We start from the raw sequence: 12,061 nt of genomic DNA, 5'->3' as shown, positions 1-12,061 counted from the left end.
TTATAGTAAACTGGGAAAACTATAATAAATGTCCTGGGTATACAATTGCATCTTTTGTCTATTTAGCCAAAAGTTATTAGTTATAGTTATTTGAGAGCTGTTATTTCTGATCAGAATATTCAGAATATCTGGTGTCACCTAGGGGATGATGGACTCCCTTTCTGGTTTTCCTCTTCATGCCTTCTCAGGGAGTTTTTTTCTTTCCACTGCTGTCTCTGGCTATTTACAATTTTTTTGTAAAGCTGCTTAATGACTGCTTAGTGTCTGCTGTTACATAAAAAAGCGGTACATAAATAAAACCAAAGTGACTACTTTTTAGTGTTTCAGTCTGCGCTACATAGGAAATGTGGTTGACAAAACAGGTTGTTATATAGAATTAACTGGAAGCTACATTTCTGTCTATACAGTTAATAATATCATTTTTTTTTCTGATCATAATATGTTGCTGTCTGTCACCTGCTGATACAGAGCATGAGCATTCCATGAGCAGAGGTTACTGCATACTTTAATGATATTTAAACTTGGCTGTGTGATGTAAACTGCTGTCTGGAATGTTTTATTCAGAAAGTTTTTTGCTGGATTTATACATGCATGGGCTTGTTACATCCAGTATAAAGAAAGTATAAGCAATGATGTCTTGCATCTGAGAAATGAGCCAACTTCCACGGATCTTCTGTATGGGAAGCGAGAGTGCCTGAACACCAGTCCACTGCCTTTAATCTTAAACTGTAAACATTTGGATTATAACTAAAGGCATTGCTAGGCAATGGGAAAAAGGAAATATCTATAGAATCTATTAAGATATATCTATCTATTTTTTTCAATTGCATTTATAGTTTCTGATTGCAAACGGTTAAAATATAAGTCCAGCTGCAAATTATTTTCCACCAGCATTTGGGTCCTTTGCAACCAGCTTGAGATTTGCTGGATAGAAGATGTATTTAAATGTGGTCTGGTTTGTATTCATGATGTCTGGTCCGTGACTTCTTTAGGTGTTTTCTGTATTTTACACACTAAGAATGAACAGAGAATGTTGATGGTTGTCGGTAAGGATGGCTCATGCTTTATCCTGACAGCAATCAGTCCACAAGGTTCCTATCTACGGTATGTTTGTGAACCTAAACCTTCTTAAGTACTTCTCAATAATGTTTTGAATCAAACCAATGATTAACCATGCTCGTACAGTGTATCTAGCCATGCCACAACCTGAAGTGCAAAAGAAATCTGGAAGGAAGTAAGAAGTAATATAAGGGGCATTCAAGGCAAACCAGGGCTTTTGATTTTGCAGAATAACAACAAACTTATGAGAGTAAAACTATGTTTATTTCTTTATATAATTCCCTGCTACACCAATGCACTTATCCCAGGATTTCACTGGTGCTTGGATACCATCAAGGTAGAAAGTGTCCTCAGTATGCTGGAGACAGATTTGACTGCCTGTTTACTGTCCCAGGAACTCCTTTACAAGGATGTACAGTAGTAATAACTCTAAGATGGTTAGAAGTTCAACTAGTTTCTCCTGTAAGAGGTATTGAATACATTTCCACATCTTGCAGGTAACTCATCTTTGTCCGCCTCTACGCTAGTGACAGTTCATATTCTGGATGTAAATGATAACAGCCCTGTTTTGGTTGGTGATTACTCCTGGAAGTACCTTTGCACTCCACGCTTGGAGGACCAAGCCCTGGTACTGGCGTCTCGGGACAGTGATGGACCACAGCACGGTGGCCGCCTTAACTTCTCACTCAGCAGCGACCCCACTGTGCGACGCAACTGGAAACTCACACCCATTAACGGTAAGTTAAATTCAATTATCATTGTAATGTGATCATAATGTAGAAAATTTTAAGAACACAGGTCTGTTTTGCTTCATACTTCATTTAGTTTTATCATTCAAACTTCAATTTGCACAAAATCTTAATAATTGCTCAAGGTTTTTGGGAAAAAATATATGCTTCCAAGAGAATATATTACATGAAGACAAGAGATACACTTTACGATTTATTTTGAACAAGCTTTTAAAGACTTTTAACTAAATAGTTCCTACTGTAACTTCACACACAAAATATCATCTGCTTTCCACAGTTTATACTAAAAAAATAAATAAAAAAAGTCACAATTTTAGAAGGGTAAAAATTATTGGGCTGTATCAAGCAAAGAAAACAACTATTGAAAAAAAAACTAATTTTTTTTTTTTTTAAATGACTGGAACTGGGTTAAGAGCTAGTTCTGCCAGTTGAAGAAGGATATGTGTTGACAGAGCAAAATAACTGGTTAAATAAACAAATCATCCTTTTTTTGACAAATCGTGTTTGTATAAAAGCAATACCACACTCAAGGTCATGCTGTTTGTAAAAAAAAAAATTAATTGCACACTTATAAGCACATTTTAAAAAATGTACAGCGTCATCTGCTGAATTTTGTGAACGAATTATTTTTTTCAAGGTCGATTTTTATCGTATCAGGGTGTTTTCCATTTAAAATTTAAAGTAGCATATCTTGTCCATTTAAATTCATTTAGTAATTTTTATGTTATGCGTGTACAAACAAACAGACAGACAGATGAGAATTACAAAAACCATCTTGATGTGTTCTATTACTCATCTTACATCCCCCCAAATAATGTTTTTGCGAATATCTTTAATGTACAGATATGGCAGCTTTACAGTTTTATTATATGTATAGAGTTCCACATACACCATGGCCAGTGCTGTTATGCTTATTAGTTCCTAATAAACACAGATTGGCAGCATGAAGGATTAATGGTTAGCACTGTCGTCTTTCAGGGCCTGCAGGGTCCGGATTCGATTCCGACCTGGGGGTCTATGTGCATTGAGTTTTCATGTTCTCCTCGTCCTTGGTGGGTTTCCTTTAGGTACTCTGGTTTCCTCCCACGTCCAAAAACTTTTACATTTTGACTGGAGGTCTTATCATGGTCATAAGAATAGGAATAAATTCACAGGCTAAATACACACCATTGACCTCCACAATCCCTAGTTGGAGAACAAAGGTTCATAGATGGATTTGCAGAGCCACAGACTAGTCCTAATATTACAGTGCTTAGTGCTGATGAGCTTAAAAACTCAGTTTAAAGGAAAAACAAATCATGAAAATTGTTTCATGCCTGTGAACAATAATATAGAAGTTGCATATATTATGCAATATGCAACTACTTTGTTGCCTTAGACACAGTGGCAAGTTTGAATGCACTTATCTTTGTACTGATCCTAGAAATGAAACTAGAAAGTTTTGCTTTCATCACTCTTTTCACAGGACAAGGATATTTGCTTACATTGCAATGACAGATTATTAAAAATAGTGCTACAATAAAAACAATATGGCTTACTATGCCCTTCTAAAGAGCCTTGTAAAGTGCCTACACATTCAAAGGAAAAACAAACTTTTGAACACTGGCTAAAAGAAATCTGTGCACAAAAGTGCATAAGAAGAGTGGTGTGGTTGGAAAGGGGGAGTCTTACCACCTTCGTCAATGTGGTCAAGGCTTTTGAAGCACGGTGATTTCACACAATGGCCTTGCCACACTGGCTTTATTCTCAGTGACTATTAAGAATAAATGACTGCATTACAGGCGAATGCAAGAAGAAAGAAGACAAAATTACGTCAATGCACTCAAACACAAAGGCAGTCCTAGCTGCTGACGTCAGACCAGGTTAAAAATGGCTAGTCAGAAAATAACATTTCAGTGGCAATGCGCCATCCAGTAAGTGAAAGACGTCATCTGCATTAGCTGTATTATAGAGACCTGCTGATTCATGCAGTGTGTGAGGAGTAGAGCGGTCTAAAACGATGAAAGACAGACATCTCAAGGAAATTGCCTTCTTTACCCAGAGTATTCCTGAGCTGAGGGTAATAAGTGCAATATCTCTGTTCCTCTGCTCGTAACCATCACTAACGTGACAAACAGTGAACATGTTGACCCGGCTGACATGACAGCATCGATTCTCTGAGTCAGGTGGTTCTCCGTGTGTCTGTTTCTTTGTTGGCTTTTAACAGATTTAAAGATTTACTTTCTTGTCATGGGATAATTGTGTTGACTTGAATTTTCACAGCTGGGGCCTTACTAACTGAAAGGCTAAATGTGCTTTCAGCATTACTGTTCACCTAATTACACAAAGGCAACCTGTAGCATGGCTCCCTTTTTATCCACTAACCTTCGTCATGGCGGTGATTTAGTCATGCATCCTCAGGTTTCTAATTAGATCCTACCTCCTATCGTGGGGACTGAGTGTGTGCCCCGCTTTCATTTCATTTCCTCTCCACACAGTCGCTGCAAGTCTTGAGAAATAGCACAGAAATCTTGCCACCATGAACAGACAAGTGATCACTGGAAATGATTTGTTCTTGTTTATTGGTTTATGGGTGTTAGGTCTAATTCTTTTACTCATATTTTTCAGACCAAATCTGCTGAACACCAAATGTAATATCACAGAGTACATTTTCATCTTGCATCTTGTATTAAAACTCACTCACACATCGTCTATACCGCTTTATGCTGTATTCAAGGTCGAGAGGGGGCTGGAGCCTATCCCAAGGGGTACACACAGACACACACTGTGAAGAATTTGGGAATGCCAATTAGCCTAACTTTCAAGTCTTTGGAAGAAAACTAGAGTACCCTGAGGAAACCCACCAAGCACGGGGAGAACATGCAAATTCCATGCACACATAGATGGGAATCAAACCTGGACCCTGGAGGTGCAAGGCGACAGTGCTAACCACAAAACCACTATGCTGCTAAACAGTGCTAAGCAGCTAAAAACAGTGCTAAGCAGCTAAAAACAGTGCTAAACAGGTTATATTGATTAACAATAAACTTATGGCTGTAAGTGAAGCTAGATGAAAACTTTGTCAGTGTAGCAGCTTTAAAGCTCTAAAAGGTATAGCAAGGTGCTGTGTTTTGATTGTTACCTATCATCGTCTGGTTGAGTTTCTTTGTTTGTGCTTCATTAATTGTTAAAATAAAAGAAATCTGCACTCACATTTTCATTTGCCTCAACCTTGACACTTTTTAACTGTTTATACAGTTCTTACATGTTGTGGAATATATGCAAGACAACACTCAGTATCTCAGTAGCTTATACAGTTTATGTATATACACATACACAGGGTGTGTAAAAATTAACTAGGTAATATTTAATAGCTAAAGAACTTGTAGTACCACTAAAGCACCACTCCATGATGTGCCAACCCAATGTGCATTTTCCAGCATTTTCCAGCTCTTCATGAGAGCCAGTTTCATCATGGTGCTTGATGGGTTTTGCAAATGCACTTAACAATACTGCTCTTACAAGAACTATTCCATAACGGCTGTCCTTTGTGTCTTAAAATAACAACTGAATGTTGTTGTTGTTGTTACTCAATCTAATCCATCTACTGTATCTATCTAGGAACCTCTGTAGTCAAGCTAGGGAGCATGGAGGCCAGTGGTGACTATAGCATTTACTCCCATTTTAACAATTGTGGGAGGACCTCCAGTCAATATTCACATATGCATTTACACACTACATGCAATTTGGGAAGGCCAATTAGTCTAAACTGCATGTCTTTGGACTGTGGGAGGAAACCAGAGTCCCCGGGGGAAACCCAAGAAGCACAGGGAAAACATGCAAGTTGAGCCAAGAACATGAGAACATGCAAGCTGCATGCACAGAAAATCAGACCGAGACCGAGACCCTGGGGGTGCAAGGCGGCAGAGGCAACCACTAAGCCACTGTGCTGCAAAACTAGCAAATGCCATATGTATTATTTCATAGTTTCGAAAAAAAATCTTTTATTATTCTAAAATGTAAAATATAAATCCCAACCTGTGTTCAAACTTTTGACAGGTGCATATCATTGTCTCAGAATTTCATACTTAATATTTCATGCCCTGCAGATTTGTGGAGAGTTTTGAATGGCTGCTGTGTTGCTAAGTAACAAGTAAGAAAGCCACCGTTATTCCAAACAAGAATGAATCATTTGGACTCTCAAGGCCACAGAGACCAAACCTGAATTCCAATAAGAGCCATTACCACTGCAGGGTTTTAAAACACATTGTCCTTTTCGAAGTGACAACACAGATACAGCAGATGATAGCTGTGTTTTTTAGTTTGCTCCTGGCGTCATCACAGCCTCTTCAGCCCCTTAAACCCAGCAGAACATTAAAGGATGTTGGTGTCAAAAGACAGTAGAGGCCTTTTAGGAGCCATGATAAGATTTACACAGGAGTGATAACATGACCTCTTTAGTGGACTGGGCTTTTGCTTCAGTATCTCCTAACTGAGCTCTGATTAGATACAGGACTGATATAGCTGTGTTTTCCAAGCTAGTCCACCATAACCATTTGTACAACAGTACAACCTGGACAGAAATGTCTACAATTTAATTATCAGCTGTTGAATTAACTTTAAAATCAGCACTTTTGCTGTTATGGGAAAACAGCTCTTGTAAACATTTTAATAACAACAAAAAGTTTATTGATTTCTCAATATGTTTTTTTATGGAGCTCTGTGTCTCTGTTGAAATATCTCAAATGTAACGATGTTATAAAGATCATAAAGTTTGCTCCATGTTAAGACTAACATTCTGAAGTGCATAATTTCTTCCAAAATACTAAAACATAAAAATTACCACAGATAGACTTAATTGCGATATCTTTACTTTTATCTGTTTTATTCGATTTTAAAGTGCAGTTAAACATCACTAAACATTTTTCTTTTGGCTGTAATTGACATTTATAGGCAAGTTAGCCTATTGCCTTGGCATTTTTTTCATTCAGCATAAAAGGAGGCAAAACTATCTTGGAGGAGAAATGTTTCCATTAGTTAATGGTGACTTAAGCAGGATTGGCCCCTTGGGCAAGATTCTTAACTCTATGCCCTTATAAAATTCATGGCATCCTCAGTGCAAGTCCCATGTCTGGAGAAATAGTGAGTTGTCGCAGAAGGGTAAAAACTGTCCCAATTCTCAAAACCTTGAATGATCCGACATGGCAATGAGGAAAAGCCCACAGGAAAAAAATTCTCTTTGAAATACTTTATAAAGGTTCCCTTTGAAGTAAATTTGTTTTATCACTTAAGTTAGGAATGATCCTACAAAGGGCTGCTATGAGCAGATCCCCTTTGAAGTGACCTACATAAGCTTCATCAGTTCAGCATATACCACACTATCATTTTTCTACTGGCTTTTTTATGTTGTTGTTTTTATTTTGCTTCTCAAACTGTGACTGGTTTGATGTTGCGAGAAAATAATTGCTTGACATCACTTTGTGCTCTGAATAGTTCCTCCAACTTTTGGAAACTCCTTGATGTGACAAACAAAAATGTTTGAAAAGCATTTGTTTTCTGCCTCATGGCTGCTTCACAAGTGTGCTGACAGTTGAGAAAAAATGCCTAGTGTGGAACCACCATAATGATTAAAATGTCATATTCAGAATCTTTTTCTAGAGGCTGGCTCTTACATTTATATGCACTTTTAGATTTATTCTGGCACATTTATTCAAAGGAATTGCAAGTCAATTTAGCTAGTAGCAGCCCATCAGAGATTATAACCCCAGAGAGTGAAAGGTTCAACATTACGAGAGATTTAAGGTTATTTCTGTGTGTTCTTTTTTTTCTTAGATCTGGAGAATTCTGCAAAATAAACCATCACAACCATCATAAATTAATCACATTTTGTAGACAATAGTGGTTGCAAGTTCAGTTCCTTCATGTGTGCTGTAATCTCATGACTCTTTTCTTTTCACAGACACTCACACCAACCTGTCTCTGAATGTTGACTATCTGACCCCTGATGTATACACTGTGCCCTTCACCATCTCAGATAGCAGCTCTCCTCCCAGAAGCACCTTCATTAACTTGCCTGGTAAGTCAGTATATCTAAAGAGACAGAGAATGATTGTGAAGATAAAGAAGGCTAATTTGTTGTGACATTCACTGCAGGTCACTAAAGGTGTTTGGTGAACCAGAGGAATTTAAGGAATTTTTTTTTCCATTTATGACACATCTTTTGTGCAGGGTGCTGATAACATAGGTAGAAGCGTTATGTGCAAGTAGCATATAATGTCAATTTTCTTAATTATTTTGGTGCAGTGTAACTATTAAATATGGACAGAAAGGCATCTATTGATAAATGAATTACTATTAATTATGATTTATTATTATTCAATTAATCACTCACTGCTTTATCCTGTATTCAAGGCCACGGGCGCCTAGAGCCTATCCCAGCCATAAGGCGGGGTACAACCTGGATGGGGTGCCAATCCATCCTAGGGCACACACAGACAAACACTGTGTGTGCTCATTCACACTCATTCACACACTACAGGCAATTTGGGGAACACCAATTAGCCTAATCTTTGTGTCTTTGGAAACACAAGGAGAGGAAACCGGTCACTATGTTAAAAAAATCCATGCACACGGGGGCATCAAAATCAAATCTATCTAGGAATTTGAACCTGAAGGTCCGGACCCTGGAGGTGCAAGGCGACAATGCTATCTACTAAGCCACCTTATTTTAGTAATATTTATTATTAATTATTGATAATTGATTATAAAGGTATAAATAATCTTATATTTAATGTAATTGAATTATAATTTATTCATAATCTATTACAATCTTAATTTTAATTACAACTGCTTATAATTATTATAAAATATAATAATCAAAGAATCATAATTTGTATAATTTATTACAAAAGAACAGAACACTGGTGGTTAAAGAAAAAGTAAAACTGATCAGGTTATTTGTCCTTAATTTTAATACTTAAAATGATCCTCCTTTATGTCACTATCATTTGTGATTAAATGGTAGGCATGACCTCAGATTCTGGGCAAAGCTGGTCACTTAATCATATTACATCAGCACACCCCTACAACAACCCTATGTTTGACCTCTTTAGGTACAGCTGATTTCTCTTTTTAAGCCTTTCATATCCAGATATATTTCATTAAAGAAAAATATTTAAAAAAAAAAAAAAAAAAAACAGTGCATTATATTTTCAGGACTGAGAATAATCCCAGTCTGTGTGGCCTGTTGAGCCAATGTACCAGGTGTTCTCTAACTTGGTTTACATCTCCCTGATGCAGCCTGCTTTGTCACAGCTTAGTGCCTGTAATAGTGCAAACTCAATTAATTATTTAATTGGAGCGTTACAAAGTTTTATTTAATGTGAATATTCAATGGTTCATGAGTTCAGCGGTTAATGAGAATGTGTGCAATTGAATTAGAAAGACTGTGTTTTTTTTTTGTGTGTGTGTGTGTGTGTGTGTGTGTGTGTGTGTGTGTGTGTGTCTATTTTTACATTATTCTTTCTCTTATATGTACTCATTGGCTGCATTCACAATGCAGGAAAAAGTGGCTCATATCCAATTTACTGACCAGGTCAACGTGACCTACAGTATATCTAAGATTAGTCTAAACAGATCACTCCTAAATTGACCAAAATGTGCACTTGATGAGTTCAAACACGCTGTAATTTTGTTATTGGCCAGTTCTTTGGTTCACATACTTTGATTCTTTACTTTTAAATTTACAACCTTCTTTCTGCACTAAAGTCAGGTTCACATATGGTGGAGTTTATACATTTATTTAAAAGTGATCACTTTAAACATGGAGCAGTTGCAATATGCGCCTTCGTCCCAAATGTTTTAATGCATGCTTTTATTTGTAAAGTACTAAAATGTCAGAGCCTAGTATGATGCACATGTGTGCACAATATATCGAAGGAGTACAACACCTTCAACACGCTCTTTAACACGCGCTTTTCAAATTATTGGATCTTCAAATGCTTACGTAAATGTGTATAAATTTCAACTGGTTTATTAAAATATTATTTAATAATATATTATTTCTCTTGGAGAAAAAAAAGCTTTCAGCACTACATCCATGTTCATTAGCTTGCTGTTTTGACATTGAAAACCTTCTTCACCCTTATCCTCCATCTTTCCAAGCAAAACTGTGATGAATGTTAAGATGGATTGTCATAAAGTTGCATGACTTCTGAGTTATTTATAATATTTCAATTAGGACTTTTAACCCCAAATAATTTTCACATATTCCAGTTAGGAAGTTGGGGTCCATCCAGAATACAGCACCCCTGGAGCAGACAGGGTTAAGGGTCTTGCTCAAGGGCTCAACAGTTGCAAGTTGGCAATGCTTGCTCAGAAACCCAGTAACCTACAGCCTTAACCATTTGAGCCACCATTATCCGATTTGACTGTTTAAACTGAGGTTGCATTCCTAACAAATTAGACCTCTATTTGATTTAGCACCACATACGGATGTTTTAATATATAAAAGTTTTAAGATTTGTGCTGTTCATACTGGTATGAAGAGTCACTCATAGAAAAAAAAAAAATAAATCTGATTCACATTCTGCCTTTTTGCTACCAGTAACTGTGTGCACATGTAATGTGAGAGGGAATTGCCGCACCGCAGCGAAGCAACTTGCAGGGATGCCCACCATCCAATCCACACTGGGAGTCCTCCTCGGGACACTGGGAGTTATAGGTAAAAATCCCCAAATGGCACCTTTAAAAGTACAGTATATGTCCATTACCAAGAATTTCCATTGTTTTCTTTATCTAAAATGAAATCGTAAAAATAATTAAGATAATATAGACTAAATATCATAATCTCCCCTCATTATTAGTTCATGTTCATCTTGTGCCTTAGTTTAGTGCACATCAAACAAAATATCTGTTTTATTTTCTAATTAAAGTATAACATAGAAATAAAGAGACAAACAAAAATGGCCATGCTGTGTATCATCGGCTTTTGTATAAGTAACATTGTTTGTCTCTTTGTTAACAGGTATCATACTGATAGTCATATTTGTGAGACTGTCCTACCAGAAACCTCCACCTACTGCAAAAGCCAATCAGGAGACATCACCTCTTCATGTCTCACTGTAACTCATCATACAGTTGGACCTGTTGTTTAGCATACACTTACTGTATAACTTAAAAGCAGCAATAAATGTTTCCCCTCTATCATGCTTTGCTTGATGGTAGATTTTACAACATTTATTTCTTCATCTTAATCCTCATCCTTATCATGTAGTGCCCTTGCACTGGTTTTTGGCATCCTGTACTGAAACCACATTTACCATATTTAATCTAATCTTATGAAAGGTTAATTAAGAAGCTAATGGAAATGTATAGTGTAAGATGACCAATAGTGCAGGACTGTAAAATATAACTATAGGTAACTTTATATATAGTAACTTTTCTACTGGTACTGTAGACTAGTGTTTATTGTTATTTATATAGTATATAGTCATACACCGATCAGCCATAACATTGTGATCACTGGCAGATCACATACAGAAGCAAACTGCAACCCGATGACAAGATTATGTGCACTCAAGGCTCAACCATAACCATGGGGACCAAAAGCCAGCCTGTCAGGCCAATCCCACAGGAAAGAAAATGCAGCACCAACCAATGAATATAGTACGTCCTGGCCATGATAGAAAGCTACCAAAACACCCAATGCATTAGAGCCCACCATGCATTGGGCATGCATCAAGTTGAATCCATGGACGCCTAGAGATCTTGTAGAGTCTGGAGTTGCCCTGCTTCATGCACTGTGTTGTAATGTTATAGCTAATCGGTATATGTATATAGTTATAATCTTCCTTCTGTACATTTAGGATTAGCAAGGTTATCTGTTGTTTACTTAATCTGAGCCTGTGCGAAAACTTTACCCTTGTACAATTATATTCATCTTTTCTATTTGCTTTTTATACTTTATCTTGGAGAAGAAAAACACTTTGTATTTGAAAGGAGAATTGCACATTTAATAAACTTCCACCTTTCACTTTTTGGTTGCAGAGAGCTTAAATTCATTCATCTCTGTTTTGAAGCTTTTTTAGATGAAAAGATTAATATACCCTTTCTGGGGAATAAAGTGAAGGCCACAGATACATGTTAGGGGGCTGCAAGGATTACGCATTCACCACCACCCCAAGCCCCAATTACTGCAGAAAGACAACAGCAGAGCGTGACCTACACGACCTTTCAAGCAGGCTATATATAAACCTGCAATTCACCATAAATAG

The 12,061-nt window shown here is 37.0% G+C and overlaps 1 protein-coding gene across 1 annotated transcript in view; it reads left to right on the top strand.

Annotated features, from left to right (window-relative positions):
- The window catches only part of cdh16 (cadherin 16, KSP-cadherin), a 43,279-nt gene extending 31,596 nt beyond the window's left edge, over positions 1 to 11,683 (top strand). The window contains exons 15-18 of the mRNA XM_053493070.1: positions 1,557 to 1,796; positions 7,747 to 7,863; positions 10,393 to 10,509; positions 10,813 to 11,683. Of these exons, the coding sequence (XP_053349045.1) occupies positions 1,557 to 1,796; positions 7,747 to 7,863; positions 10,393 to 10,509; positions 10,813 to 10,913 (575 nt within the window). The 3' untranslated portion in view covers positions 10,914 to 11,683. The remainder of the gene's footprint in view (positions 1 to 1,556; positions 1,797 to 7,746; positions 7,864 to 10,392; positions 10,510 to 10,812) is intronic.
- Positions 11,684 to 12,061: the final 378 nt, after the last annotated feature.

Source organism: Clarias gariepinus, chromosome 3 (assembly GCF_024256425.1).
Source record: "Clarias gariepinus isolate MV-2021 ecotype Netherlands chromosome 3, CGAR_prim_01v2, whole genome shotgun sequence".
In the NCBI taxonomy this organism is placed as follows: domain Eukaryota; kingdom Metazoa; phylum Chordata; class Actinopteri; order Siluriformes; family Clariidae; genus Clarias; species Clarias gariepinus.
The sequence above is the reverse complement of the archived record's forward strand: the minus strand, read 5'-3'. Positions and strand labels throughout refer to the sequence as shown.